This window comes from Balaenoptera borealis, assembly GCF_965194805.1.
Source record: "Balaenoptera borealis genome assembly, chromosome: 1".
NCBI lineage: Eukaryota > Metazoa > Chordata > Mammalia > Artiodactyla > Balaenopteridae > Balaenoptera > Balaenoptera borealis.
The window spans coordinates 96413382-96439925 of record NC_138860.1 but is presented as its reverse complement, the minus strand read 5'-3'; the positions used below and the strand labels follow the sequence as shown (position 1 = coordinate 96439925).

The window sequence follows — 26544 nt, the reverse complement described above, 5'->3', positions numbered from 1 at the left end:
AGAAATATATACCTTTTGTTTTGTTTTGGTTTGTTTGCTCGTTTGTTTTTTGGCCAGTAATCAAGTTAGAGGAACAGATATCAAGTTCTGCCATAGTATATTAGTATAATTTTAATGTTATTTGTAGCTTTAGGATTTAGAGGTAGTTGAGTCAGAAGTATGCCCTTAAAATACATTTGGTGCTAGAAAGTTAATTGCCTCTAAATATAATTTTGATTCAAAGGGCATTTATAAAATTTTTTTTTCTCTGATTCTTAGGATATTCATAGTCAAGCTGCCCAATTTCAAAAGAAAAATTATGTTTTACTTTTAGTACTCATTTTAAAAACTAGCATGCTTTATTTATATTGTGTAAATACCTATGGGAAGATACATATGTATTTTTTTAATTGGGGACATTCTTTGTGCAAGACGTTCAGTTCAAGTATTTTTAAAACCTCTGCTTTTGTATTTATGGGCTCTGTGCATATCACTGTGAAGGAATATAAAGTAGTCCTTACTTTGCTTTCAATGAAGTTGACATTGATAAGGAAGGCCAGGCTAATTATGAAACAATCTGAGTAGAGGTTGCCAAACTATAGTCTGAGGCCCATTTTTGTTTGGCCCTCAAGCTAAGAATGGCTTTTGCTTTTGTTGTTTAAAAAACAAACAAAAACCAGAGGAGAATATGTAACATAGACCATCCCTGGCCCTCAAAGCATAAAACATTACTGTCTGGCCCTTTACAGAAGAAGCTTGGTGACTATGAATTAGAGGAATATGTCACATAAAATAAAATATAACCAGAGACATTAGGGGATGCAAATCAAAACCACAGTGAGATACCATTTCACACCGACTAGAATAGTTGTAATCAAAAAACGGGCGATAGCAACTGTTGACAAGGATGTGGTGAGAATGTAAAATGGTACAGCCACTGTAGAAAACAGTTGGCAGTTCCTCAGTAAGTTAAACATAGAGTTACCGTATGACCCAAGCAATTCCCTTCTAGGTATACACCCAAGAGAATTGTAAACCGGTTCACAATTAAAACTTGTGCAATATGTTCATAACATTGTTGGTCATAATAGCCAAAAAGTGGAAACAACTCAACTATCCATTGAATGGATAAACAAAATGTGGTATAGCCATATAGTGTAATATTCAGCCTTAAAAAGAAATGGAATACTGGTACATGTTACAACATGGATGAACCTTGAAAAACATTATAAGTGAAAGAAGCCAGACACAAAAGGTCACATATTCTGTTACTTCATTTATAGATATAACTAGAATAGTCAAATCCATAGAGACAGAAAGTAGATTAGTGGTTGCCCAAAAGCTAGGGGGAGGGGGAAATGGGAAAGTGACTGCTAATGGATATGGGGGTTTCTTTTTAGAGTGGTAAAAATGTTCTGGAAGTAGATAGTGGTGATTGTTGTACAACCTTGTGAATGTAATTTAAACCACTGAATTATATACTTTAAAATGGTAAATTTTATGGTATGTGAATTATATCTCAACAAAAGAAAATGCAACCAGAGACTAAGTAGTTTTTATAAAAGAAGTAATGAGAGGTCAGGTAAAGAAGGCTGCAGGCATGAGTTAATGGCTATAACTTTGAAGTTGGGGCTTGAAATGCACCCTGAAGGGCTTGGAGGATTTGGATAGAAAAAGAGGAAGTGGGTATGGCATAACACCGTAAGGGGTATAAACCAAGGTATTTGTGTTACACAGAAGAGGAAGAAGTGGCTAGACTAAGAGGGAAAAAGACAAACTGAGTCTCTTGTTTTCATGGGGCTTCTAAACGTGCATATTTAACTGATTTGGGATCATGCTTTGTGCTGTCATTTTCATGGAATAAATTATATATTCTTCTAGCCTGAGACAGACTTTTTTTTTCCCAGCCAGAAAGCAAGAGCCTAAGGGCTGTCTCCATGGTACTTTTAACAGGTTACTGTAAGGATTTTAGTTCCCAGTATATGTGTTGAAGAATTTGCCATCATCTTTTTTGTTTTGTTTTATTAAGTCATACAAAGTATCTATCTGATTTTTTTGTTGATATTCAGAACAAAAATCTTTGATAATACTGTTCCTTATGCTTGCCACTTTGCACTATAAAATTCATTCATGTGTATTGCCTCATTTAATCCTCTCACCACACCTATGAGATAAATGGTATCATTCCCATTTTAAAGATGAAAGAGGCCATATAATAGAGTGATTAGGAGCCAGGATGGAGGCACTGGAGTCAGAAAGCCTAGATTCAAATCCTGGTTCTGCCATTTACTAATTGTGTTTGAATTTTGATTAAGTTATTTAACCTCTCTAGGTTATATGTTTTCTCTTGTGTAAAGTGGTAATTATAATATCATAGAGTTGTATTTAAATAAGTGACAAAAGTAAAATTCCTAGAGTCATGCTTGGCACATAGTAAGCTCTCAAAAATACTGTTATTTATAGGTCATGAGAGTTGAATGAGGTTAAGAAGTCCAGAGTCTTCTAGCTGATAAGTGGTAGAGCCAGCACCTAATTACAGGTGTTCTAAATCCAAGTACCATTTTTCTAGTTGCTTTTACCAGATTTTATTATATACTTACTTATGTATTGCTCATACGTTTATAAACCTTCATTTAAATGGAGACTAGATAATAAACCAGATATTAATAGCACAAGAAACTTTCTAACTTCCTTACAACAGAACTTTAATCACTAAACACAGTCTTTTGCTTCAGTCCGCTGATACCCACTCCTTAGTAGTTATAAACCAAATTATGAAAAGGGAAAATGACAAAGGAAAATACAGATTTAACATAATTAACAACAATTAACTTGAATATGATAAAATAAACCATTAAAAGTAAATAACACCTGCAGGGAAAACTTACAGTAATCAAAAGGGTGACTGTCCTTAATTAATAAACATACTAGACTGATAGATAGGAATAATAACTTTTTTCAAAACAAATGAGAAAAGAATAGGCAGTTCGCAAAAGAAAAAAGATGTGACTGATAAGTATTTGGAAAACAGTTTAACCTCATCAGTTAAAGAAATTTAAACTAAAGCAGGGTAATACCTTTGATGATACAATTAACAAAATAAGAACATTTAAATTGTAATAAGCAAATTTAAGTTGAAACTCTGTTATTGGGGATGTGGTAAAATGGGACCCACATATTCTTTTTTTTTTTTGACCGTGTGGGATCTTAGTTCCCTGACCAGGGATTGAACCCATCCATACCCCCTGCAGTGGAAGCTCCGAGTCCTAACCATTGGACCACCAGGGAATTCCCGAGACCCACATATTCTTGATATGGGAATGTAAATTGATAAAACTATTAATCTCCATGAAGAACCTTCAAAAAGTTCCTAACCTTAAATCTAGTAATGATCCATCTGAAAATGTAACCCAAAGAAAAAATAATAATTCTGGATAAAAATGTATGCATAGATTCATTGCAGGGTTATCTATTATAGCAGAATGTTTGGACATATCCAACAAAAAGATAGTTAAATTATTGTACACTTATTGCAATATTATTTGATAAAGAGTTTTATTAAAAATTTCAATGACCTTGGAAAAAGATGATGAGATACCGTATGTTTGGGAGGTGGAAGGAAGAAGGATTCAAAATTGCAGCCCTGTACCCTCTAGTGTCAAGCAATAAATCTAGTCTTGAGAATACTTCATTGTGGACAAAGATTTACTAAGTAGCTCTTGAATGTTTGATGTACTGAACTTCTACCTACTGTGAAAATAGTATAAACAAAACCCCTTTTGAACCCAAATCCTCTTTCCCTTGTCTTAGTGACCACCCCATTTTTCTATTCTTTAAGTTAACTCCTCAGAAAAAATCATCTAATACTATTTCCAGTTTGTCATCTCTCAGTCTTTCTTGAACCCGGTCAGTCTTTTGGCCCTAGGTTATTCCACTGAAATGAGTTCATCAAGTCTCCAGTGACCTCCAGTGGTCAGTTCTCAGTCTTCATCTTACTTGGCTTGTCAGCAGCATTAACAGTTGATCACTTCCTTTTCTTTGAAATGTCTTCTTCTCTTTGTTCCAAGAAACCACATATTTGGTTTTACCTTTACCTTACTGGCTGCTGCGTCTGGTCTTCCTTTGCTGGCACCTCTACCTATGATTTACTTTAAGTTAGTATGGTGAATTACATTATTTTAATATTGTGATAAAATACACATAACAAAATTTACCATTGTAACCATTTTTAAGTGTACAGTTTAGTGGCATTAAGTACATTTACATTTTTGTGAAACTGTTAACACCATCCATCTCCAGAATTTTTTTTCATCTTCCCAAAGTGAAACTCCATACCTGTTAAACACTAACTCCCAATCTCCCTGCCCCTGGCAACCACTATTCTACTTTCTGTGTATGAATTTAATTATTAACTACTGTAGGTACTTCATGAATGTGGAATCATACAGTATTTGTCCTTTTGTGGCTGGCTTATTTCACTTACTATGTCCTCGAAGTTGATGCTTGTTGTAGCAGGTATCATAATTTCCATTTAAAGCTGAATAGTATTCCATTGTCTGTACATACTACACTTTGTTTATCCATTCATCTGTTGATGGACACTTGGGTTGCTTCCACTTTTGGCCTATTGTGAATAATGCTGCTGTGAACATGGGTGTACTACAAATATGCGGTTGAATCCCTGCTTTCAGCTCTCTTGGGTATATACCCAGAAGTGGAATTGCTAGATTATATGGTAATCATATTTTTAATTTTTTTGAGGAATTGCCATACGTTTTTCCACATTCCCACCAGCAATGCACAAAGGTTCTAATTTTTCCACATCCTCACCAACACTTGTTATTTTCTGGTTTCTAAATTTGTTTTGTTTTGTTTTCTTTTGTTAATAGCCATCCTAATGGATGTAAAGTGGTATTTCATTGTGGTTTTGATTTACATTTCCCTAATGATTAGTGATGTTGAGTATCTTTTCATGTGCTTATTATTGGCCATTTGAGTATCTTTTCATGTGCTTATTGGCCATTCGCGTATCTTCTTTGGAGAAGTGTCTATTCAAGTCCTTTGCTCATTTTGTTTGGGTTTTTTTTGTTGTCGTTGAGGTTTAGCAGTTCTTTATTATGAATATTAACCCCTTATCAGATATATGATTTACAAATATTTTCTCCCATTCCATCTGTTGCCATTTTACACCATTGGTTGTGTCCTTTGATGCACAGACGTTTTAAATTTTGATGTAGTCCAGTCATCTATTTTTGCTTTTGTTGCCTGTACTTTTTTTTTTTTTTTTACATGAACAGTTGTTTTTTTTTTTAAAGGAATTCCTTTATTTATTTATTTATTTACATTTATTTATTTTTGGCTGTGTTGGGTCTTCGTTTCTGTGCAAGGGCTTTCTCTAATTGCGGCAAGCGGGGGCCACTCTTCATCGCGGTGCGCGGGCCTCTCACTATCGCGGCCTCTCTTGTTGCGGAGCACAGGCTCCACACGCGCAGGCTCAGTAGTTGTGGCTCATGGGCCCAGCTGCTCCGCGTCATGTGGGATCTTCCCAGACCAGGGCTCGAACCCGTGTCTCCTGCATTGGCAGGCAGATTCTCAACCACTGCGCCACCAGGGAAGCCCCTGTTGCCTGTACTTTTTATGTAACATCCAAGAAATCATTGCCAAATCCAATGTCATGAAACTTTTCCCTATGTTTTCTTCTAAGAGTTCTATAGCTTTGCTCTTAACGTTTATGTCTTTGATCCATTTTGAATTAATTTTTGTATATAGCATAAGGTCAGGGTCCAACTTAATTCTTTTGCATGTGAATATCCAGTTTTCCCAATACCATATGTTGCAAAGACTGCCCTTTCCTCATTGAATGGTGTTAATACCCTTGTCAGAAATCATTTTACCATTTATGAAAAGGTTTATTTGTGGGCTCTTATTCGACAAATTTTGATATGGTGTGTTTATTTTCATTCTGTTGAAAATACTAATTTCCCTTTTGATTTTTTTCCTTGAATCAAGGATTATTTAGAGATATGTTATTATAGTTTCCAGATACTTGGGGATTTTCTTGATGTCTTTCTATTATTGATTCCAGTGTGATCAGAAAACATACTTGTATGATTTAAATTTCTTTAAATTTACTGAGACTTATTTATAGTCCAGATTTTGGTCTATCTTTTTAAATGTTCCGTATGCCCTTAAAAATAATATATATTTTGTTGTTATTCATGAAGTATTGTAAAAGTATCAATTAGATCCAGTTGATTGGTGGTATTGTTCAGTTCAGCTATGTCCTTCCTGATTTTCTGCCTGCTGTCTCTATCAATTACTGATAAAGGGGTGTTGGAGTCTCTGGGTATAATGGTAGATTCATCGGTTTTTCCTTGTTGTTCATCTGTTTTCTTGTTGTTCTAGAGCCGGGCTCTAGAGCACAGGCTCAGTAATTGTAGCGCACTGGCTTAGTTGCTCTGTGGCATGTGGGATCTTCCCGGACCAGGGATCGAACCCGTGTCCCCTTCATTGGCAGGCGGATTCTTAACCACTGCGCCACCAGGGAAGTCCCCAAAGTGCGTTTCTTGATCCACTCTGACAGTCTCTTTCTTTTAATTGGTGTATTTAGAGTTGATTTTTGACTAGCGATTTTTAATGTAGTTGGATTAATAGCTCCCATAGGTGTTACAGTTTTCTGTTCATTGCCCTTGTTTCCTTTTTGTCTTCTACGCTTTTTCTGCTACCTTCTGGTTTTAACTGAGCGTTTTATATGACTTCATTTTTTCTCTTCTTTTACCATATCAAGTATACTTTTTTGTTTTACTGGTTGCACTTGAATTTGAAATATACATTTACCACTAATCCAAGCCCAGTGTCATATAACACTATACCACTTCACAGATAATACAAGTACTTTATAACAGTTTCCAATTCCTAAAATCCCTTATAATGTGCTGTCATTCATTTTACTTATCCATAAACTATAATCATCTAATACATTATTGCTATTATTTCAAATTGTTGTCTGTTAGATCAATTAAGAATAAGAAAAACCATTTTATTTTACCTTCATATATTAATATTTAGGTCCAAGTTTCTGACTTAAATCATTTCCCTTCTTTTAAAGAGCTTCTTTTAATATTTCTTGCAGAGCAGATCTATGGCAACAAATTCCACTGAATTTTTGTTTGAGAAAGTCTGTATTTCTCTGTCATTTGAAGGATAACTTTGCTGGATTTGCAGAATTATAGCTTGGTGGGGTTTTTTCTTTCAACAGTTAAATATTTCACTTCATTCTCTTATTTTTGTGTAATTTCTGAAGAGAAGTCTCAGGTAATTCTCATTCTTGCTCCTCTAGCAGTTCGGTGTTTTCTTTCCCCCTCCGGCTTCTTTCAATATTTGTCTTTGATTTTCTGCAGTTTGAATATATTCCTAGGTGTAGATTTTTTGATATTTATCCTGCTCAATGTTCTCTGTTTGGCGTCTGTCTTCTGTTTATTATTTAGTAGCCTTTTTTCTTCCAACTCTTCACTCCTTTTGGCCCTATCTTTAAATATATCTGGAAGATAACTAGTTCTTACCACTTCCACTGCTACTGCTTTGGTCCATATTGCCATCTTTTGGGTTTCATTTGCCTTCAAATAGTTCTCCCTGCCTCTGCCCTTTACCTCTTCCTTCCTTTCACCACACAACAGCTAGAGAGATCTGTCTAAAAGTTCAGTGAGAACATATCATCCTTTGATCAGAACTGTCCAGTGAGTTCCCATCTCATACCAAGTAAAAGCCAAAGTCCTTACTATGACCTAAAAGCCATCTTTAAGCTGTCTGTTTCATCACTTACCTTACCTCCTACTAATCTTCTCATTACTTCCCTCCAATTAGCGTGCCATCCTTTCTCTTTATAGAAGTGACCAGACATCTCAAGGCTTTTCGATTTCCTTTAGATGTCTGCATGACTCTGTTCTCTTACCATTGCCTTTAGGTCTTTACTTGAATATCACTTTGTTTCAAACTACAAATCTTCCTGCCCTATGAACTCACTATACCCCCTTTCCTGCTTTACTTTTCTCCAGAACACTTTACCCACTGACCTGTGTCTGGCAGGAGAGAGCATGGCACAGTGGAGAAAATGGAATAAAGCCAGTTTGGCTGGAGCATTGAGAAAGAGAGGGAGAAGAACATTGTGAAATGAAGCTAGAGTGGGAATTAGGGACCAAACTGCAGACTCTTGTAGGCCATTAACATTGTTTGGCTTTATCCTTAAGGGTAGTGGCAAATCACTGAAGTATCTTAACTGGAGGGATTTGGGAAGAGGGTCACTATCATGATTAAATATGTATTTTTATAAAGATTATTCTAGCTTCACTATGGAAAAAAGATTGGGGGGTTGAAGGGAATTAGATGTGAAGGGACCCGATGAGAGGCTATTGCAGTGATCTAGGTATAAACTTATGATAGCTTAGTCTACTGGGGGGGTTGATGGCCATCCAAAAAAGAATGTTTGGAACTGATTCTTACCAAGAAATCCATTTATAACATATGTGGTCAGCAATTCATAACTCTTAATTGCTAAATTAATATCTCCCATTTATAGAATCTCCATTTAGTTCCATTATGAGAAAATAAAAATCTCTCACCCAGTGTTATTCTTCTTGAAAATAAATCCTAGAAATTCTATAAATCAATAGTCACATTTTTTTTTGTATATTTCTTAACATTAGGCACAGAATCCAGGATCCCTGATTAAGTTTAATTCTCATTTAATGGCCAATTTTTAGACCTGATCAAATTGATTTGTCTCATGAAAGCAAGCTTTAAATAATTTTCTTATTATGTTTTTCTGACCTCCTCTCATCTCAAATATTAAGAACTTGATTAGGACTAAGGTTGTCCTGAACAGGATATTTTAAAGACAAAGGTGTCTATGCCTGTATTATTTCTTGTCACAAAGCCAGTAATCTCTGGCAACAGGAACCTTCAGAGTTTTTGAGAATCAGAAACTCATGACTATCTGGCCATGCTAAGATAGACTTGAAGTTCGTAAAGCAAACAGGTTAATAAACTAGGGTCCTAGCAGTAGTTTTCTAATGTGGCAGTGTTTTCATCAAACCAAAATGTTGATCCTCTGTTTTCACTTTAGGAGGGGAAAGCATTTAACTTCTCCCATGTTTTAAGCATTTTATAGGTACCTAAAATATGTTATATTGTTTAATTATCAGGAACCAGTGAGGTATCTTAATCCAGCTTTGTTTCATTAATAAGGAAATTACATATTAACAATTAACTTACCCAGGCTCACACAGGGATCCAGATATGCCAGGGGTTCCTTTCGATCAGGGGTTGTTAGTTTGGGTTCCTTGGTCTCCACTTCTCCCTATGTGTTTACGGTTTTTAAAGAACTGATGACCCTTCAATTCAGTCAGGTTCAGAATCAATAAATTTTATTATGCTGCCTCCTGATTTGGGGTTCCTAATCTGACAGTACTATCCACTCTTGTCTTACATTACCTTTCCACAATTCTTCTCAAAATATTGATACTAGTAACACTGTAGTTACAGTAGTAAAGCAGTGATAGTAGTAGTTGTTGTTTTTTAGCCAGGCACTGTGCTAAGAGCTATGTATGCATTATCTCACTTGGTGTTCACAACAAAGTTGCTGAACTGTGTCCCTTACTTTAAGACTAACCCTCTCTATGTCTCAAGCCCCAGCCTCATTTCTTGCCCTCCTAACTGGACTCCCTGCTCCAGTTTCTCATTCCCTTTGTTCCTACATCCACAGTTCTCATAAAAGTTTGTGGGGTTTTTTTCTTTTTCTTTCCCTCAAATTATCTATTCAAAAACCTTAGGTGACTTTCCTCCTCTGATAGGAAAGTTTCAAGTTCTTTGGCTATCATACAGGGACTTTGGTAGCTTGCTAGCCTGCTTACTGTTTAAACCACATCTGTACTCATTCCTTTCCCCCAAGCTTTCACTGTAAATGCTCAAGCCACCTAGACTTTTTTTTAATAGTTTTTTTTTTTTTAAATTAGACTTTTCATTCTCTTGAATCTGTGCGTTTTTTCCATGGAATTCCATGTCTGTAATACTCCTACCCCACTCCCCTTCCTCTGCCTGACCTTCAAGAAATGTATGTAAGGCATATGGTGAAAAATCTCCCTTCTTTCCTTGTCCCCTCATTCCTCAGTTTCCTTCCAAAGGTATTCTATGTGTATTCAAGTTTCTATGCACATATATGAGTAGAGGCAAGTTAGCATGTTAGAGTGTGAACTCAGGAACCAGGCTGCGGAAGTTTGAATTGTGGATTCTCTTCCTAGATGTGTGGTTTGGGCAAATTACTAGTACCTACCTCATAAGATTTTTGTGAGGATTTCTCACAGCAGTGCCTGGCTCTCAGAGCCAGAGCGTGGTAAGCTCTCAGTAAATGTATGCTATTAATATTGTTGTTATAGTTATGTAACAAAGCATAATACATTGAAAGAGAATGGCATTTAATATCAGGATAGGTTTGAGTATAGCCGCCTAGTTACTTTGCCCCTAAGTCATTTAACTCAAGTTAAACCTTGGATGGTTTCCTTATCTTTATAGTGGGGGAAATCATATACAGTTTTGATTTTGGTGAACTAAAAAATATAAAGGAAAGAGCTTTGTACCCGATAAAATGCTATATAGAGGTTAGTTGCTATTGGTCACATCGTTTTACTTTTCCTTCCAGGAAAGATCTCAGCATTTCAGTTGGTTATAAGAAGTGACGTAGTCTTTAAGAATAAAGATTTCAGAAATTTGTGACAGGTATGCTGTTTTGCTTTAGAAATTATTTTAAATTTATACTTTTTCATTAGCTATGGCTTGCTTTAGTGTTAGTCTTAAATTTTAAAATTATGATTATATAATTTATGTGGCAATGCCCTTAAGGGAATAAAGTTAGAGTAAATACCTCTTTTTATGGAAATGTATCCGTCAGGATTCTAGAATTGATATACTTAGCATAAATTAGTAAACTTAATTTAGTAAGCCTTATCTTTTAAGGAAAAAAATATTTTTGTCAACATAGAAAGTATTAGTCACAGCCTATAAAATTTTCTTCATGGTTTACAAATGTTTTATTTGCCTGCGATGATAAAGATTGCTAAAGAATATTCATCTTACTAAGTAGATTGTACTACATATAAAAAGCAGTCTGCTTTGATGTAGTTTTTGATGATTTACTCTGTTGCTATAAAAGAATAGGTGCTTTTTTTTTACAACTCATGGAGCACATGTCCTGCTCAAAGGCACAGAGTGAGGAATACTTTTGAATAATGTGATAGTCTCCCGTCTTCTATTTAATAGAGGCATTCCCAATATTCAGCGTTTAGGAGGAAAAGTTGTAGACAGAGGTTAGTAAGTGGTAGAGCAGGATTCTAGTCAGGCAGTATGGATCCTAAGTTCAGGCTTTTAAACATTTCACTATAATGCTGTGAGAAAGAGAATGAGACTATGAACAATTACCAATAGCTTTGACAAAAAAATAAAAGAACTTCTGGAAATGAAAAATATAAATAAAAATTTTTTAATTCAATAGATTAGAATTCATGAACTGGAAGATGACCTGAAAAATAAATTAACCAAAATAAAGAGACACAGATGGACAACATGTAAGAGAAGAAATGAGAATTAGAAAATTGGGGCAGAAATTGCTAGATTTCCTTGATTTCTTTCTCCTTTTAAGCAATAACTGTATTAGTTGGATGCTTTGCTGTCCAGCTACAGCTTCCATTTCACTGCCTTTCTGATAGTGAGATTTGACTCTATGTCAAAGTTTCAGCAATTTGGATGCAAGTGGAAGTTATGTGTGCATAGGTTTTAGCCTTACGGTTTATGCCTATAAGAGGAATGAGATACTCCATTTCCCACCTCCTTCTTCCTTCCCATAGACTGGAATGTGGACACAGTGATGAACTATTTTTAGCTAGGTGGAAGAGGGCAATACTGTAAGGATGACAGAGCAGCAACAAGATGTAAGAGCTTAGCTCTCTCAGACTGCTAAGCTGCCAAACCAGCCCTGGACTGTCCCTTTCTACTGTCATGTGAGAGAGAAAAAAAAAAACTTGAATTTTGTTCAGGCCATTGTAGAGTCTCTTATTGCATCAGCCTAGTCTTGTATTAGTCTTAATTAATACAAGAAGAGCATGAGAAAATCTAACAATTATCAAAGCAGAATATGGATGTGAAGAAAAGTCAAGTAGAAATAATATTTGAGGAGTTTATAATTGAGAATTTCTAAAATTGCAAATGGCACAAATTCAAGAAGTCAGATCCTAAACAGGAGAGAAAAAAACTAAACATAAACACTTCATAGTTAAATTTGCATATAATCAGGGACCTTAAAAATAGCCAGAGGGATGGGCTTCTGGTGGCGCAGTGGTTAAGAATCCGCCTGCCAATGCAGGGGACACGGGTTCGAGCCCTGGTCAGGGAAGATCCCACATGCTGCGGAGCAACTAAGCCCGTGAGCCACAACTACTGAGCCTGTGCTCTAGAGCCCACGAGCCACAACTACTGAAGCCCGCGCGCCTAGAGCCCGTGCTCTGCACCAGGAGAAGCCACCGCAGTGAGAAGCCCACGCACCGCAATGAGAAGCCCGCGCACCGCAACGAAGAGTAGCCCCCGCTCGCCGCAACTAGAGAAAGCCTGCGCACAGCAACAAAGACCCAACACAGCCAAAAATTAAATGAATAAAATAAATAATAAATAAATAGCCAGAGGGAGAAGACAGATTACCTTCAAAAGATCTACTATTAGACTGGTTTATTGAAAGGAAAAATTGAAACTTGAAACCAGAAGAAAAGAATAACTACAGTGTGCTGAGAAGAAATAACTATTAAAGCTAAAATACCTTTCAAGAGTGTAGGTACATAAAGTTTTCAGAAAAATTAAAACAGAGATTTTTATCTCCAGTAGAATATCATTAAGACAAATTCAGAAAGATACACTTTAGGTAGAAGGAAAAAGATCCCTGATGGAGGGTCTGAGATATTTTTTGGAAAAGAAGAAAGGCTGAAAATTAACGAGCCAGGAATTCAGTCTAAATTAGAAACAGGACAGAATAAAGAAAGGAAGGAAATAATAGACATAAAAGTAGAAATAAAGAAATATAAAACAAGTGAACAATGAAGGATCAACAAAGCTGAAGTTGATTCTTAGAAAAAGACTAATAGAGTTAACAAATCTGGTAAGATTGATCAAAAGAGAGAGAGAAGCCATAGTAAACAATAAGTATGAAAAAGGAGATATAACTACAGATGCTACAGAGATTATTATAAAAGAAAAATGTACTCACTAATACATTTTTTTAAGGAATAATGTCAAACGGTAGATTATTGCATGAGTTATCATAATAGTATAATAAGCCTTTCAAGACCACTTGTCAAATTTGCCAAAAATTTTTACTCCTGAAAAAGTAAGATGGTTGGATTAAATATTTTAATCCTTTACCTGAATTCTTAGAGAATGTCAAGGGTACAATGAATGGGATAACTGCCTCAGTCATAATTTACTGAAGGTTTTAGTAAAAATTTGGGGATAATTGATGGGTCAGTGTCTTCTAAAGTGGTAGAATTTGTGTTCCTTTTTTGATACATAAAGAAGAAGTAGGGAAGTGTCATTTAGTAAGGAAATGTAAGAACCTAAGAAACTGTGGAAACCTTGTGCTTTTAAAAGTTTTTTTTTTTTTTAAAGTTTTGGATACTTTTACCAAAAAGTGATGGCACAATACTGAAAATGATCTATAATTTAGTGTTTTCTTCTCTTTCCTTCTCTTTAAAAAAAATACTGTCACCAGCCCAATAGTTCATATTCACACTGTTCTATTGATTTAAACAGTGTGCTTAGAGAAGATGTTGACTTACGGGGACAAGTGCCGTATTTTCTGGAGGAGCAGTAGAAATAGTAGTGGTGACCTCTGTGGATAGGCACTCTGAAGCACACCAGTACATAAGAAAGTCCTAGGCTGACAGACATCTGCGGGCCTGGAGAGCAGCTGGGACAGATTACAGCAAGCTCCAGGAAGGATTTTTTTTGTGGGGTGGGGGGTGGGAAGAAGGGAATGAAATTCATAGATTGTCTGGCAGGTTTGGTTGGAAAATATGTTGGTAGACAATTCCAGAATAAACACAAGTTATACGAAAAAGGAAATGTAATCTTAATATATTACTTTGCTATGTGTTATTTAAGAGAGCTAAAATTCTCATCTACCATAAGAGCAATATGTAAAACTAAAAACCAAGAGATAGGAGTATAAATATCTTATTTAGAAGTATGGAGAACACTCAAAGAAAGAGCTAGAAGTTTGAAGTAGGTTAAGGGGATATAGTGACTGCTCTTTTTTGTTATAAGCCTTTTCGTAATGCCTGCTAGTAGTACTAATTAGCATATATTACTTTTAGTTTAAGAGAGTGTAAGACCTAAAGCTTTTGCGTAAGAGACAGAATGATTACAGAATTTGAAACTATCATCTGAAAAATGAAATAGGACTGCTTATTGAAAAAGAAGATGTGGCGGGTGGAATAACTGTCTTCAACTATTTGAAGGAGCATAGACTGGAAGAGGAATTCTCTTTTTTCTGTTTGGCATCAGAGACAGAGACCCAGTAAGTGGCCACTACAAAGAAACAGCAATGTAAAGAACGTTCTGACAATTAGGCTATCCAGAAATGGAATGGACTGTTTTGTGAGCATAGAATTCAAAGGGTTAGATGACCATATCTGGAGATGTTTTTAGAGTGAATTGCCACAAAAGAAACACTTACTATGGTTCAGGCATTCTGTTGTTAAATACTGACTTCAGTATTTAAAACTAGAAAAGACAAAACCAGCTATTCATTTAACATGTTATAAGATTTGCTCATGTAAATTAAATGTATTGTTTTCTAAGTTTGTCATCATAGTCTTCATAGAATAAGCTTTTATCATTTGTGGTTTGCAAAATTAGGATTTAGGAAGATTTCTTTTTATTGGGACTACTGATCTATTTTGTCTTATTCCTATTATCTCCTCTTTACCTTTCTTTCCTGTTGTTTATTTTTCATATTCTGACTCTGGTTGAATTGGTCAAGTTTTCTTTGCTCGTTTTTCCTCTAGTGATTTTTAAGTTATATGATTTAGTTGTTGACATTACATTTTTCACATGTTTAGATTTATATTTTTTTAATGTATAGAAAAAGAGAGATTCAGTATCTTTATCCTTTTCCCAAGAAGAGAAAACCTTTAACATGCCTTTCTTCCTATCTCCTTCCAAACAAAAAGGTTGAGATAATCAGAGTTTTATTTCCAGATTTTTGTACATATTTTACAGTGATAATTAGATAACTATAATTTTTACTGATTTATTTGCTTGGCATATTTCTTGTTCTTACACCTTTCTGTTTCTTGAATCATTTTCCTTTTTTGTGTTGGAGTACCAACTCCAGTAATTTTTTTTTTTTTAACAACTTTATTGTAGTATAATTGCTTTACAATGGTGTGTTAGTTTCTGCTGTATCACAAAGTGAATCAGCTATATGTATACATATATCCCCATATCCCCTCCCTCTTGTGTCTCCCTCCCACCCTCCCTATCCCACCCCTCTAGGTGGTCACAGAGCAGAGCTGATCTCCCTGTGCTATGCGGCTGCTTCCCACTAGCTCTCTGTTTTACATTTGGTAGTGTATATATGTCCATGCCACTCTCTCACTTTGTCACAACTTACCCTTCCCCCTCCCCATATCCTCAAGTCCATTCTCTACATCTGCGTCTTTATTCCTGTCCTGCCCCTAGGTTCTTCAGAACCTTTTTTTTTTTTTTTTAGAGTCCATATATATGTGTTAGCATATGGTATTTGTTTTTCTCTTTCTAGTAATTTTTGATATGTATTTTTATTATTTAGTTCTAATTGTTTACTTTCCATCTTGATTTCTTCTTTGACCCATGTATTATTTAGAATTATGTTGTTTAACTTACAAACATTTTGAGATTATGTAGTTATATTTTTGTATTGGTTTCAAGTTTAATTGTATTGTAGTTAGAATGTACGCTTTATATGATTTTCAGTCCTTTGAAATTTGTTGAGACCTGATTTACGGCCCAGCATTGTCTGTTCTAGTAAATGATCCATGTGCAATTTGGAAAAATGTGTAATTTGCAGTTGTTGGGTGTGGTGTTCTATATATGTCTATTGGAGTAAGTTGATTTGTTATTTGGTCAAATCTTCTATATATCCTTACCGATTTTTATCTTCCTTTTCTATCAGATACTGAGTTATGTTAAAATCTAATCATGATTGTGTATTTGACTAGTTTTTCCTTTAGTTCTGTCAACTTCTGCTATATGTATTTTGTCTTGTATTTTAATTTTTCCTATTGAACATTTACTAACGTAATTAGTGATATTTGGATTATCCATTATTTTCAATTTGTCCATCTGTTCTTTGTTCCTTCCTTTTTTTCCTTTATTCCTTCTGTTTTTAGTTATCAAACCATTCAAAATGTAGTGGCTTAAAACAGTAACCTTGTGTTATCGCCCATAGTTTCTTGAGTATGGAATTAGGGAGTGGCTCAGCTAGGTAGATCTGGCCTAAGGTCTCTCCTGTGGGTGTTGCAGTCAAATGGTGGCTGTCTGGGATCATCTTCATGCACAGGTCCAGGAGGACTCACAACTGGGGTTCCTTCAGCAACTTTGTCCCATCTCTGTGTCTCTCCAGAGTGGCAGCTTCAGGGCAGCCTTACAGCCTGGGCCCAAAGGCATGGCTGCAAAGAGGAAGATCCAGGAGGAAATTCTGGCAGCCTTTCTAGCTTCAGAAGTCAGACAACACCACTTTTGCTGTGTTTTATTAAATCTGCCCATATTCAAGGGGAGAGGAATATGTTTTTCTCTAGAAGTTTTTTAGGATGAGATTTATCCTTCTTACCTCTTTCACACTTTCCATCTCCCCGTCCTTTTGTTCTGCTCTGTTTGGGTGGGTTCAGTATATTGGTTCACTAACCTGCTTTTTTCAGCTATATCCATTTTTCTCTTCAGCCCATCTACTGAATTTTTTTTGATGCTCATATTTTTATTTTCTAGGTCTCCAAAGTGTCTTTTACGTAGATTTAATAACTTCACAGGTTTCTTTAAGAATATTACATTTATTTTACAGCGTTTTATAGGCCCTCTTAACTCTGTTTTCTTTGGTTTTTGTTCTTCTGTTTGTTGAATTTATTGCCTCTGTCAAGTTGTTTTCCTCAAATCTGTGATTAATTATCTGCTCTTTTTGAGAGTCCCCACTGGCCTCTTCTATTTACAGGAGCTTACCTTCTTTCATTTGGGAAAGGGTAGGAAGTGCTATTGGGCTGAGTATACCTGGTTTTAGAGTGTGAAGACTAATATATAAACTTCATTTATAAGTACATTATGTCTGATCACTTTATCCCCATATACATCCTCTCCCCAAAATACTAATCTTGAGAAGAATAAGAGGAGAAGGTATCAAGGAAGATATTCTCTCAATGAGATAATGTGATTTTCTGTTACAAACACAGTTGATGTTGCATTATGATGTACTATGAGGAATGTTGTTCTTTATTTTAGAAACTTAAGTCTTACCATCATTTCCATATTTATTCACCACCATCCCCACCCATCCCCAACATGTTGTGGTCAGTTGTCACATTTAAAATATTCACAGCTTCTATAAATATTTAAATATAACCAACAGTATAACTGCTTGTTAAGCTTCAGTGTTCCTTAATGTAAAAAATTTTTTCTCCAAAATTTCTTGTCACAACTAAATTTCCTTTAATGAATTTTGTTGCATGGGTTCAGTTGTGCAGGAGAAACTATTTCATCTTTTAAATAGTTTAAATATTTAAAAACAGAAACAACAAAGTTGGGGTCTATTTGCATCACAAGGAAATCAAGTTATGTTATTTTATGAAATTTAGAAGTAGTTTTGCTGAAGTTTGAAGAGTGAAAAAAATGTTATAACTTGGGCCATAGTGTTAGGGATTCAAGATTGACTTAAAATGTAAACATAGTGTAATGTTTATTCTTGTCCTCCTTATTTGTCAGGGAATCTTAACCAGAGTGAGAAATTTTCTCGTGCTGTGTTGGGAGTGCACGGCACAAGAGATTTCCATAAAAAGGCATGGGATTTGCTTGGAAGAACATAGTAGTTTTCTAACTTGGCAGTAATGAGTTAGAACTAACCCCCTTTAAAAAGAAAATATTAATCTACATTATTCCTCATTGGGTATTTGTATGTGTTTTCTTATCTGAGTTATATTATTCTTGTATCTGCATTTGTGCATATGTACATACATTTATAATCCATGGTACTTGTTAGGTGTAAAGAAAATAATTTTCTATGCATACAGTATGTATGAAAAATGACTTTGGAAGTCGACTCTCTTACCCCTCGAGTTGAGGAACAGGGGACAAATATTTTGTTCTTACAGAGTACCCAAAATAATTTGGCAATATCTGAGTGCTTTTCCCCAAATTCTATTGCCCTAGGAGGCAATTTGGGGAGCATAAATGAGCCTTACTATATTAGGATTCCCTCTCGAAAGGTACACATTTTTGGAGGAGAGAGGTGATGAATTCACATCTCGTTAAAATGACAGCAATCCCCAAACTAAGAATCACTGGGGGACTCGAAAGGGGGTTACGGATATGGGGATCTGTCTGGTTGAAATACATGCTCCTGTGTTTAACAGCTTTTTTTTCCCCATAGAAATGAAAGAATTATTTGATGCAGATAGAGGTATAGGATTACTAGTATCCAGCACAAACCTCTCCTACCTCACTTTTTCCTCAGGTTTCCTGTCCATCTATGTAGTAAAATGTGGTTGTTTCTCAGCGCTCAGTTCTTAGCTTTCTTCTGTTTCCACTGAGTAAATACATTCTCTTTGGTTGATCTCATCTGCTACTATGGTTTCAACTACAACCATGTGCTATGATTTCGACTACTACCATCTTTTATAACATCAACTCCCAAGTCGTACCAACCCATTGGTTTCTACTGAGCTTCCAGACTTGGATTTTTAAATATCTATCAGAAGTATCTATCAGATATCTACCTGCTTTTGCCATAGGAATCTCACACTTAATTTTTGGCAGAAAGCATTAACTTTCTTTTTAAACCTTCTTTTTATATTTCCAGTCTTAATTGGAGGTATGCCACCAGCCACCTAATTTGCCCAAAGTAGATATCTAAGAGTTATCCTTGACTGTTCTTCATTCCCCTTAATAATAACCTCTAGTCAGCTACGGAGTCTTTTGTCAGTTTTACCTTCAGTAAACCACTGCCCCCTCTTCAGCCCTAGTGCTACTATACAGGCCTGGGTCATTTTCCACCTGAGCTATTACAGTAGCTTCCTAACTGTTCTCCCTGCCCCTCTAGTCTCTCTTTCCTTCAGTCTATTTTATATACTGTTATCAGTTATCTTTCCAGAATATATATATATAACTTAAAAAAAAATCATTGTTCCCAATTCATCACACCACCACCACCCCACTCCCCCTGCCACTTTCCCCCCTTGGTATCCATACATTTGTTCTCTGCATCTGTGATGATGAATTGGGAGATTGGGATTGACATATATACACTAATATGTATAAAATAGATAACTAATAAGAACCTGCTGTTTAAAAAAATAAAATAAAATTCAAATATTAAAAAAAGGAAAGTAATAAAACTTGACTTTTACAAAAAGAAATCATTGTTTACTCCTCATTGCTTACTAGATAAAAAGTAAACTCCTTAATGTGGCAAATGCCTTTGCAAGCATAACCCAGTCTCCATACCCGGCTTCATTTTCCATACCTTACTTTTAAACCCTGTGTTTTACCCATGCTGAGCTATGTGGTATTCCCTAAATCTTCTGTATTTAATAATTTGGAGTATTTACTCAAGCTGTTCCTCTGCTTAACATGCCCTTTCCTACACACCTATAACATTCCTCTTCAGTTTTTCACTTATCTTTTATGTAACTTCCATTAAAAAGCTATCCTGTATTTATTTATAAGTATTTATTTCTTATTGGATGCTATTGTAAATGGTATCTTAAAAATTTTATTTCCAGTTCTTTTCCAGTATATGGAAATACAATTGCTTTTTTTTGTATCAGTCTTTTATCCTGAAGCCACTTATTAGTCTGGTAGCTTTTTTGTATATTCCTTAGGATTTTCTACATACAGGATCATGTCATCTACGAAAAAAGTTTCACTTCTTCCTTTTGCATAGGCTAGAACCTACTATACATAGCTTAGTACAGTGTTGAACAGAAGCAGTAAGAGTGGTCATATTGGTAGAAGAAAAAGAAAAACCATGTAATATCAATAGATGCAGGAGAAGTATTTGAAAAAAATCTAACATCCATTCCTGAGAACCCATATAAACAAAAGCTCTTAAGAGTGTAAAGAAGACCTGAAACCAAAAAGTTTGAGAACAGTCTGACTAGAGTAACCTAAAATGCTAACTGCTTAGAATACGTAGGGATTCATAATTTAGGGTCCCCAGCACTTGTATAGCGGTGTGGGGGGGGGGGGGGGAAGATACATCGTGATTGATTGATTGATTGGGTTGGCCAAAAAGTTTGTTCGTTGTTTTCCATTAAGATGGCTCTAGTAGCGCTTTGTTGTCTTTAACTTCATTTGAAACAATTTTGTTAGATTGTATTGTGACAACTGTCATATCAACATGCATTTTTAAAAAAGACATCAAAATTGGTGAATTTTTGTGTAGCCATTTTAATATTGAAGATGGAAGGAAAACAACATTTTTGGCATATTATGCTTTATTATTTGAAGAAAGGTAAAAACGCAACTGAAACGCAAAAAAAGATTTGTGCAGTGTATGGAGAAGGTGCTGTGACTGATCAAACGTGTCGAAAGTGGTTTGTGAAGTTTTGTGCTGGAGATTTCTCGCTGGACGATGCTACACGGTCAGGTAGGCCAGCTGAAGTTGATAGCGATCGAATCAAGACATTAATTGAGAACAGTCAATGTTATAACACGTGAGAGATAGCCAACATACTCAAAATATCCAAATCAAGTGTTAAAAATCATTTGCACCAGCTTGGTTATGTTAATTGCTTTGATGTTTGGGTTCCACATAAGTTGAGCGAAAAAAACCTTCTTGACAGTATTTATTTCCGCATGTGATTCTCTACTTAAACGTAACGAAAACGTTCCGTTATTTAAAACAAATTGTGACGGGCGATGAAAAGTGGATACTGTACAATAATGTGGAACAGAAGAGATCACGGGGCAAGCGAAATGAACCACCACCAACCACACCAAAGGCTAGTCTTCATCCAAAGAAGGTGATGTTGGGTATATGGTGGGATTGGAAGGGAGTCCTCTATTATGAGCTCCTTCCGGAAAGCCAGAGGATTAATTCCCACAAGAACTGCTCCCAGTTAAATCAAATGAAAGCAGCACTCGACAATAAGCATCCGGAATTAATCAACAGAAAACGCATAATCTTCCATCAGGATAACGCAAGACCGCATGTTTCTTTGATGACCAGGCAAAAACTGTTACAGCTCAGCTGGGAAGTTATGATTCATCCGCTATATTCACCAGACATTGCACCTTCACATTTCCATTTATTTCGGTCTTTACAAAATTCTCTTAATGGAAAAAGTTTCAATTCCCTGGAAGACTGTAATAGGTACCTGGAACAGTTCTTTGCTCAAAAAGATAAAAAGTTTTGGGAAGATGGAATTACGAAGTTGCCTGAAAAATGGCAAAAGGTAGTGAAACAAAACAGTGAATACATTCATTGTTCAATAAAGTTCTTGGTGAAAATGAAAAATGTATCTTATATTTTTACCTGAAAACCGAAGGAACTTTTTGGCCAACCCTATATTTATTGGCCCGGCCCCACAGCTTGTGGGATGTGCCCCCTGCATTGGAAGTGCTGAGTCCCAACCCCAAGACCGCCAGGGAATTCCCAAGATACTTTTTTTTAAACTAACCTCTAAATGAAATTGAGTATTTGTTTCTATTTTGAATGCAGGCAACATACCACAGTGGTAATATAAGCACCAACTGTGACTTTGTCATCAATAAATGTTACTTTTAACTTTTCCTGTATTTGTTTGTTTCTTGAGGGCAACATATAATTAGGTCTTGCCTTTGAATTTGAATGTTGGATATTAGAATAGATGATTTAACATTTAATATAATGATGTGGTTGCCTTTTAATTCTATCCTATTTGTTTTGTATTTCTCCCATCTTTTCTTTGTTCTTTTCTGCTCGTTTGTATTTTTCCTGCTATTTTGTGGATGAGTTGATTTTTGTTTTTTTTTTAGTATTCCATTTTATCTCAGCTACTGGCTTATTAGCTATGCCTCTTCTCCCCCATCCCCCCCCACCCCCGTGGTTGCTTTAGGATATACAGTATGCATCTTTAACATATAATTATTTACCTTCAAATAATATACTACTCCAGATATAACGTAAGAACCTTGAACATTATACCTCCAGTTCCCTTCCCTTTCTTGTGCTGTTATTGTAATATATTTTACTTCTACATATGTTGTAAACCCTGTGGTACATTGTTATTTTTGCTTTAAGAGGCCAAAAACGTCTTGTAGATTTACTCTCACCATTTCTGGTACTTTTTATTTCTTTAGTAATGTCATTTTTTTTTCTTTTTTTAAATTAATTAATTTATTTATTAATTTATTTATGGCTGCGTTGGTTGGTTGTTGCTGCGCACGGGCTTTCTCTAGTTGTGGAACATGGGGGCTACTCTTCATTGTGTACTGACTTCTCATTGCAGTGGCTTCTCTTGTTGCAGAGCACGGGCTCTAGGCACGCAGCCTTCAGTAGTTGTGGCACACAGGCTCAGTAGTTGTGGTGCATGGGCTTAGTTGCTTCACAGCATGTGGGATCTTCCTGGACCAGGGCTCGAACCTGTGTCCCCTGCATAGGCAGGTGGATTCTTAACCACTGTGCCACCAGGGAAGCCCCAGTTGTCATTTCTTTATGTAGATCCACATTTCCATCTGTTATCATTTTCTTCCACCTGAAGAATTTTTTTGCTTTTTTTAAGTGCAGGCTGGTGAACTTTTTTCTTCCCCCAGCTTTTCTTTCTTTTTTTGGATCTGAAAAAAAAAATTATTTCACTTTCATTTTTGAAGGATATAGTCATTGTATTTAGCATTCTAGGTTGACCATATTTTTCTTTAAGCATTTGGAAGATGTATTTTCTTCTGTCTTGCATAGCTTCTTGAGAAAGTCTACATATTTTCTTAACTTTGTTTCTCTGTAGCTAAACTTTTTCCTTTGGCTTCTTGTAAGATTTTCTCTCTTTGACAGCTTTTCAGGAATTTGATTATTGTGCCTTGTGCTTTTCTTTGTATTTATACTAAGGAGAGGGCTCATTGAGTTTCTTGGATCTGTGGATTTATAGTTTTTATCAAATTTTGAAAGTATTTTATTATTTATTTTATTATTCAAACCCCCCCCACCCCATTCCAGTTACACACATATACTTGATAGCTGTGGTTTTCCTCTTCTTTCTTCTTTTATTCTTCTTCTTCCTTTTCTTTTCTCTCTCCCTCCCCTTCCATCTCCCCACTGTTTACCCTCCTCCTCATCAACTTTTTTCTATCTTCATGTCAGTTCCTCTGAAATTTCCTTCTGCAATATTTAATATAATGTTAATCCCACCTGGTTATATTTCCATTTCAGATACTGTTTTTGAACACTAGAAGTTCATTTTGGTTCTTTTATGTCTACTGTTTCTCTCCTCATATTTTCCTTAAATCCTTGAGCATATTTATCATAGTAGTTTTAGAGTCCTCATTGGCTAATTCCATTATCTCACTTCTGGGACTGTTTCAGTTGACTCATTCCACCCTAGTTTCAGGTCATATTTTCTTTCTTTCTCACGTGTCTATTAATTTTTATTGGATGCTGTGGACGTTGAAAATTTTATATTGTTGAATGGTGGAATTTTTTTTTCTTTAAAAAAATCTTGGACTTGCTCTGACAGGCAGTTGTTATCTGTGGATTGACTCAATCCTTTTGAGGCTTATTTTTAAGACTTTTTAGGAAGCATGTAGAGTATTTTTTACTCTAGGGTTTGTTTACTCCTGTACTAAGTATGAATATTCTGGGGTTTCAAGTGAATTGCCTATTTTTCAACAAAGAAGACTCTTCTGGTCAGAATGTCAATATTTCCCAGCACTCTGGGAATTGCTCAGCTTACAGATTCCTATTTATTCTTTGCCTTATTACCTCATGGAGTTTCATCCTGCATGCCTGGCTTAGTGTTTGGCCGCAGACTCAGGTGGACCCCTGTGCAGATTTCTGGAGTTTTCTGTGCATAACTCCCACTTCTCTGGTAACTTCTCTGCTTGAGTTTTTTCTCCCTGCATCACAATCTGAAAAGTACCTCTAGGCAGAAAGCCAGGGCAGGTGTAGGTCTCACTTCATTTCCTTCCCATCTCTCAGAGATCCCAGTGCTATACTGCTTATTGTCCAATGACGTCTGCAAACAGTTGTTTCACATATTTTGTTTGGTGTTTTAGCTGTTTATTGTGGGATGGAAATTTCATTCCTATATACACCATCATGGCCATTGGAAATTCTTTTGTATCTTTTTAAGATAATCATGGAGATAAAAAATAAAGTTTATATTTCTTCCCCCCCCCCCCATCCCAGCAATTTAGGCGTTATGAAGTAAACCAGCAGTACCTACCTACAGAGTTTTAACAATTTCATCTACATTTTCCCATTTGTATCATAATAATATTTGAGGTAACAGTTTATGTGGTTCACCAATAATACAATAATGAGCAAAACAGTATAGAATTACATATGATATTTTAAGCAAATAAAATAGCATTTTCATTATATTAAAGCTCATGAGTGAACTTTTCAAAAAAGTATGTAAGTTGAAGTGATAGCTTCGTAAAGAGTCGGGCTCGTGATTATAGTTATAACTACTAGTTTTATTCATCTTATTTTCTGATCAAATACAAAGTAACATGAACAGGCTAATGACTGATGACTAGTCAAAGATAATCTGTAATGAATTAAAATGCCTGGCAGTGGTCCTATAAATTTATATTAAAATATACATGGTTTTGTTGTATAGCCTCTGTCTTCCTCTTGATAGTTTTAAGGGAAAAAACAAAAACAAAATCTCATGTTATTTCACGTAACAGTTTTACATTCTTAGGCTATTCTTAGCATGTTTATTAATCTTTGTTTTTGTTTTTTTTTTCCCAGATTGTCAGTATTTAAAAAGACCACATCATGCGTGAGTACAAGCTAGTGGTCCTTGGTTCAGGAGGCGTGGGGAAGTCTGCTCTGGTAAGTTAGCCACCTAACTATAATTAATTAATATAATACAAGAAGAACGGTGATATTTTCTTGCTTTACAACTTCTAGTCACTCAAGAGAAAAGATGGCAGTATTTTTTATATGCCTAATATCTGGCCTACCAGGGTACAAGGACTCATTCAGTAACCATGAATGTGTAGTTTTATAATAGTGGCTCATTCATTCTTTGATTTATCAAATATTTATTGGCTACCTATTTTATGTTAAGCACTAGTGTTTGTGATTCAAAGAGGAATAAAATTGTTTTCATTGTTAAGGAACTTACATTCTAGTGTGGGAGACTGATTATTACAAGTACCAGTGGAGTAAGTCCTACCCTACCCCCATCCCAGACTTAAGTGGAATAAAGGTCATTTTTTTGTACACATGCTATATTTATTTAGTAAGTGTTCATTGAGCTTCTATAATGTCAGACTCTAAAGTTACAACAGTGAACAAAAACAGTCACAATCTCCCTCACAGAGCTTACATTATAGTGGGGGAGATGTAATAAATACACAATTAATCAAAGAACTACTTGATTATAATTGTGAGAGAGGTACTTTGAAAGAAAAGTATATATTGTTAAGAGACCCCTATGACAAGGGAACCTAAATTAGCATTTGAACAACTGAGAAGGGTCACAGTTGCTGGGATAGGCGTGAACCGGGAAGAAAGTAGAGGGAAATGAGGTGAGAGATAAGCAGGGGCCAGATCATGACTTGAAGACCATGTAAGAACTTGGAATTTATTCCTAATGACAATGAGAAGCTGGTGAGGGTAGGGTTTTTGGAGGGTGGTGGTGGTGACAGAACTGGATATATGTTTTAAAGAGAGCACTTTGTTCTATAAAGAGTAATTTAGAAGACAGGCAGAGAAGATGTGGGAAACAAGTTGGGAGTTAATGCAATACACCACATTATTGTTTGTGGAAGCTTATATTAGCAGTGAAGAAGAGAAAAGTAGATGTTTTGAGAGTTAAATAGGAGGTAGAATTGACAGTTAACTTAGTGCTAGATTGATATGGGGACTAGGAGAGAAGGAGCTGTCGAGGGTGACTCCCAAATTTCACAGTTGAGCTACTGATTTTATGAATGGACCATTAAAGAAGTAGAAGGAAAGCACTGGAGAATGAGCAGATTTGAGAGTGAAAATCAAGAGTCATGTCAAATGTCATGTGCTTGTGAGATGTTCGAGTAAATACATCAAATAAAGAATCAGATCCTCAAGGTAATAGCTTAAAAGAG

The 26544-nt window shown here is 35.7% G+C and overlaps 1 protein-coding gene across 5 annotated transcripts in view; it reads left to right on the top strand.

Annotated features, from left to right (window-relative positions):
- RAP1A (RAP1A, member of RAS oncogene family) overlaps positions 1–26544 on the top strand; it is a 79894-nt gene that overhangs the window by 28535 nt on the left and 24815 nt on the right. For 4 of the 5 annotated variants that reach the window (XM_082380576.1, XM_082380579.1, XM_082380577.1 and 1 more), the window contains exon 2: positions 25205–25288. In XM_082380576.1, coding sequence (XP_082236702.1) covers positions 25232–25288 — 57 coding nt within the window. In that variant the 5' untranslated portion in view covers positions 25205–25231. Of the gene's footprint in view, positions 1–10672; positions 10750–25204; positions 25289–26544 lie in introns of those variants that run through there. The other variant, XM_082380578.1, reaches the window with a different exon arrangement.